The sequence below is a fragment of the Dendrobium catenatum genome, unplaced genomic scaffold, assembly GCF_001605985.2.
Source record: "Dendrobium catenatum unplaced genomic scaffold, ASM160598v2 fragScaff_scaffold_1232, whole genome shotgun sequence".
NCBI lineage: Eukaryota > Viridiplantae > Streptophyta > Magnoliopsida > Asparagales > Orchidaceae > Dendrobium > Dendrobium catenatum.
Window position 1 is genome coordinate 142,486 of NW_021319694.1, and position 6,029 is coordinate 148,514.

A 6,029-nucleotide genomic window follows, 5' to 3' on the forward strand; every position below is an offset into this window, starting at 1 on the left:
GGGCTCATTTTGGAAAATAATCATTGGTTTTTCTCCCTTTAAATGATTTTGGGATGTCAATCATTGATTAGAAATTTTCAAAGAATAAAGGCATAAATTATCATTTCAGTAGTGATCAAAAGAAAAAAATGAAAAAAATAAAGACGTAAGAAATGAAAATATGAAAAATAATAGCAAATAAATAAAAATCAACAATCTAAGCAAACACATAATAAATGATAGAAACAAAAGAAAGATAAAAAAATAACAATAAAGGAAAGATTATAAAACAAAAATAGAAGGAAATATAGAAAAAATAGAGTTCAGAGTTCAATAATCATCAAGTTCATGCATTTATGCTAATGACACCCAATTTGATCCTTAAGATGCTGAATGTTTCAAAGGCCAGTTGTTTAGTAAAGATGTCAGCCAATTAATTTTTTGATACATGGTATAACTCAATATCTCCTTTGGTAATATAAACCCTATTAATGATGCCTTATGTCAATGTGTTTAGTTCTAGAGTGTTTGATAAGATTTGTAGAGATGTAGATGGCCCTAGTGTTTCATATAGAATTGAAATTATGCTAACAGATAATCCTAAGTCAAAAATTTATTGCTTCAACTAAAGGATTTGGGCCACACAACTTCCTAAGGCATTTTACTCAGCTTCACTAGTGGAAAGTGCAATATAGTTTTATTTTTTACTAGACTAGGAGACTAAGGACTATTCTATGAATTGACAAGTACTAGAACTGCTCTTTCTATTTTCCTATATATTGAAAAATTAGAATTAGAATATCCAATAATTTCAAAAGATGTATTGTGCATAGGATATTATATTCTTAAGTTTTGGGACCCTAAGATATATCTAAGGATTCTCTTAACTGTAGTCAGGTGGTATTCTTTAGGATCAGCTTGAAACCTAGAACAAAGACAAACACTAAACATTATATCATGTCATTTAGCAGTCAAGTAAAGTAGTGATCCAATCATTCCTCAACATTTATTTTGATTAACATATTTTTCATTTAAATCCTTATCTAATTGGACACTTGAGCTCATGGGAGTGTTTATTGGCTTGGCTTTATCCATTTCATATTTCTTCAAGATTTCTTTACTGTACTTTATTAATTAAGAAAAGTTCCAACATTCAGTTATCTTATGCTAAACCTCAAAAAGTAGGATAACTCTCTTATCATACTTATCTCAAATTACTTACTCATTATTTTAGAAAAAATCAGCATATAACTTTTTTTAGAAGATTCAAAAAGTATATCATCAATATAGATCTGAACAATGAGTAACTCATCTCTTAATTTTTTTTTAAAAAGGGTGGTGTCTACGATCCCCTAAACAAACTCCCTCTCTAGTAGGAATGTGCAAAGCCTCTCATACGAAGCCTTGAGTGCATGCTTTAATCTATATAAGGCCTTTTTTAATTTATAAACATGATTTTGAAATTGGAAACTCTCTAAACTTGGGGGTTGCTCTATGAACACATCTTTTTTTTATTACTTTATTTAAAAAGGCACTCTTGACATCCATTTGGAAAAGCTTAAATCTCTTATGATAGGCAAAGGCTAGTAGCACTCTAATAGCTTCCATTCTAGCTACATGAGAAAAGGTCTCCTCAAAATTAATCCCTTATATTTGGTTGTACCCTTAGCCACCAATCTTTTCTTATTCCTAACCACCACACTAGAATCATTCATTTTATTCTTAAAGACCCATTTGGTTCCTATTACACTTTAATTCTTAAATCTTTCTACTAACCCCCAAATATCATTCCACATAAATTGGTTAAGTTCTTCTTGCATATGTTAAATCCAAAATTTAGCAGAAAGGGCTTGATTTCTATTGGTGGGTTCAGTCATTGAGATAAAGGTAGAGTGGTTTACTTTTTTTTTTTGAAGAAAGCCGTACCTTATGAATTACTAAGAAAAGGAAAAAGCAACTACAGACTATTTTCCTCCTTCAACATATTGAAAAAGGAAGGAGGAACCTCATTCTCAGAACAATCCATCCAATCAAAGCTACAAAATAATGCTTAATTAGCACACAAATTTGCTAACTTATTGCAATCTCTACTAATGCAATTAAAAATAACGAAATTAAAGTTTGAAATAAATTTTGTACCTTCATCCTTGAAGTTCCCTAATTAGCAATCCTTTTTGAAGTAAGAGATGATGTTTGAATTGTCTCCTTCTATGATGATGCCCTTGTATTTGAACATCCAATCCTTTATCACATCCTTTAGAGAGTGAAAAGCAAGCAATTCTAGTTGAGCTATATCCCAATGAAAAAGAGATTTGCCATAAGCAAAAAGGAACCTTCCATTACTATCTCGAAATACAGTAGCAATTCTAGCTTTATAGGAAGAGATTAGTGAAGCATCAACCTTTAGCCAATTGGGTGGAGGAGGATACCAAGCTTTAGACAGTCATAAGGACTGATTAACATCCCAAAAGCCCAAGTTGTATTGATTAAAGTTCTTAGAAACAAAAGTTTGACAGATAGCATTAGAAGCTAAGAAACTGGAATTGTCTTCTACACCATCATGGATCAATTTGTTTCTACTTTTCCAAGATAGAAACACTGTATTGCAATACAGATTTACCAACATTCCTTTCTTCATGATATTGGATTCAATTTAATTAATACAATGCACACTACTATCAAATGTAGGAATATTGAATCCCTAATTATTTAAGTGCTAGATTATCTCCCTTTGTTTCCTGTAGGTACAAATTATATGTTCCACATCTTCAATTGCTTTACATCCCCTAGGACAATTAGAATTCTGGATTAGTCTTCTATAGCATAGGAATTGGAGTGAGGGAATAGCATTTCTATTCAGTCTCCACCAGAATACCTCAACTCGAGCATTAAATATTTCTTTTATGTTCCAATTCCAGTTAAGATCGTTCACCATCTCATGAGCAACAGATTTGCTGATTAAGCCCGGAATTGTCTTCCCAGAAATTTGATTGATCAGCTCCATGGAATCTTCATTACTCTCCTGAGTAATATTAATTTGAGTGATCAGATTAATAAGGTCCCTACCGAAGTATTTACTCAGCTCTTGTTCATTCCATTGTGCTTCCTGAATGAACTCTTTTACATGAATCGGATTGCCTTCAAACGGGATGACAAATGTAGGCCATCTATTAATGCATTTGTCCAGAATCCATGTATCTTCAAAAGCATTCACCGATTCTCCATTAGCTATCCTCCATCTTACAATTGGTTTGAGTTTTTTATAACCTTCTCTCAGTAATTTAAAGGCTATAGAGAAACAGCCTCTACTATTGCCTTTCTCTAGATTTGCACCGTATTTTGAAGCCATAACCATGTGTAATAATTATTTCTTATCATTTATAAATCTCTAAGATAATCTAGCTCTTAAAGCAGGAGTCTTAGTAGTGTTTGAGTGTAATCCACATACCCCATATTCCGTTGGTTTACACATATCGTTCCAGCTTACATAATGCTTCCCCATTGAGTCATTATTTTTATTCCAAATGAAGTTTCTACATAGCCTATCAAGATCTTCCAGCACCTTTTTGGGCACTAAAGAAAGAGTTGCATGAAAGGTAGGGAGAGCTAGCAATACTGACTTTACAAACATAATTTTTCCGGGCAATGATAAGCATTTGCTACCCCATTGATTAAGCTTTCTCAAATCATTATCAATGATGAATTGAAAATCATCTCTCCTGAGTCTTCTCATTGCCATCTTTAAACAGAAATAATTGAATTCTTTGACATGTTTAAAGCCCATAATACTTGATACACTTCTCTTCCTTCTTCTCTTCACATGTTTCCTAAACATACACATGGATTTATTATAGTTAATTCTCTACCCTGTCCATTCACAGAAATTGTGAAGGATTTTCTTCAATCCCAAAACCTCTTGCGTATTAGCTTTGGAAAACATAATCACATCATCAGTGTATAATAAATGGGAAATTATTGGACCTTCAGAATTTACCTTGATAGCACAAGAGCTTTGATGAAAGGCATTTGAGAGAAGTTGTGAGCTTAATATAAAAAGGATGGGAGATAATGGACATCCTTGCCAATTGCCATTGATTATTATAGAGAACTTGGGATCTTCTACACACTCCATGATTAGCTTAGACATTTTGAGAGGAAAGTTAAAGTATTCCAACACTTTCTTTAGAGAAGACAAGGCCATAGAATCATATTCTTGCTCCATATCTACTTTGAAGGAAATAAGACCTTTAGAAGCTTTTGAGAGACGTAGCTTGTGAAAAACTTCTTGTGCCACCAATATATGATGAGATAAGGATCTCCCCTTAATGAATGTCGCTTGCTCCCTTGAAATGAGTTTAGGAATGACCAAATTTAGTCTATTCAAAATTATCCTTGCCGCCACCTTATAAACAGTGTTGCATAGACTTGTAGGTCTATAGTTGGATGGAAGAATGGGATTAGAAACCTTGGGGATAAGAACAATGAGCATTTATTTCCATTCATTATCAAGCTTTCCATGGATAAAAAAGTAGCTAATAGCCTTCCAAAAATCTTCTTTAATAATTTCACAATAAACTTTAATAAAGGTATGAGAGATTCCATTATTACCCGGTGAAGTGTTTCCTCCCAGCTGCTGAACCACTTCTTCAACTTCAGCCATAGATAATTTAGCATCCAGTAAATTCTTGTCCCAAGAATTCATGCTATTGGTGTTTGTTGGCCACCCTTCCAGGTTGCTCCTTCTAGCTTCCCACTTCTTTTGAAAAAACCGAAGAAACACTTCCTCCATCTGACATTGTTCTTCCACCAACCACCCATCTTCATCTTTGATTTTAATTATCTTATTGGAGTTCCTTCTAGAGCTATCATAAGAATGGAAGAACTTAGAATTTCCATCCCCTTCATTTAACCATTTCACTTTGGCCCTTTGCTTCCACCACATATTGAGTCTAGCCATGTTAGTATTAAGTTCCATCACTTTAGCTTTGAGATTCAAGCAATCTTGCTCCGATAGCCTCCCTAAGGAAGACTCTTTACATTGAAGATCCATGATCTCATTCATGAGATCATCTTTTAGCTTATTAAGCTCCTTGTCTTTCGTCTTGCTCCAATAGAATAATGATTTTAGGGACCTTTTAAATTTTTTGTTGAGAATTTGCGAGAAGCTACCTTGATAATTCCCGCACCATTCCTTCTTTACCACCCCAAATTAAGCTTGATAAGATGCCCAACAATTCTCATATTTGATGATCCTTTTAGGATTTATGTTATAGCTTTTGAGTTGTAATAAGATTGGACAATGGTCCGAGGCTATTCTAGCCAAATACCTTTCTACCAATTGATACGTAGAGCTTAATGCCTTAGTGTTAACAAAACACCTATCCAATCTTTCAAGGATCCTAGCACCTCCCACTTTATTGTTGCACCATGTAAATTTCAGACCAATACACCCAACTTCATGCAAATCATTATTGAGCAAGCATTCCACCATCTCCTTTGATCCTTGAGAATAGATGATCTTCTTCCTCCCATTTTGTCTTCTTTGCTCATTAAATAAATAAAGTCACCACCAATTGCCATTGGTAGATCACTATTGGAATACTTATCTAACATATTCCACAATTCCCTTCTTTTATGCACTTCAGTACTTCCATATATCGTGGTTGCCTTACACTTTTCTTTATTGACCACTTTTAGTTCCCCTATCACCATATGTGAAGAGAATTCTTCCACCATAAACATTGTAGTATTAGAATTCCAAAGAAGAATAACGCCTCCAGAAAGTCCTGAGGACGGAACATAGAAGAAGTCCCAATTGCTCCCAATCATACCATCAATTGCACTCTATCAATTTCTGTTAATTTAGTTTCAACTAAACCAACAAAACAAACTCCTTAATATATATGGAAGCATTCCTCTTTCTCGCTCCCCTACAATTACAAAACGTAATAAAATACATTAAAAAGGATTGTGGGGATTGCTCCCCAAAGTATCTTTCCCTTCAAGCTCCAATCTCCGGCTTCTAGTTGATGAATTGATTGACCCCAATT

The 6,029-nt window shown here is 33.9% G+C and overlaps 1 protein-coding gene across 1 annotated transcript; it reads right to left on the minus strand.

Moving 5' to 3' along the window:
* Nucleotides 1-4,468: 4,468 nt before the first annotated feature.
* On the minus strand, nucleotides 4,469-5,029 carry LOC110097160. The gene has a single exon (XM_020823410.1). The coding sequence runs from the start codon at nucleotides 5,027-5,029 to the stop codon at nucleotides 4,469-4,471; it is 561 nt and encodes a 186-aa protein (XP_020679069.1).
* Nucleotides 5,030-6,029: the final 1,000 nt, after the last annotated feature.

What these genes read in the sequence shown, in the direction of transcription:
- LOC110097160 (XM_020823410.1), bottom strand. Translation starts at nt 5,029, where the DNA reads ATGGATCTTCAATGTAAAGAGTCTTCCTTAGGGAGGCTATCGGAGCAA.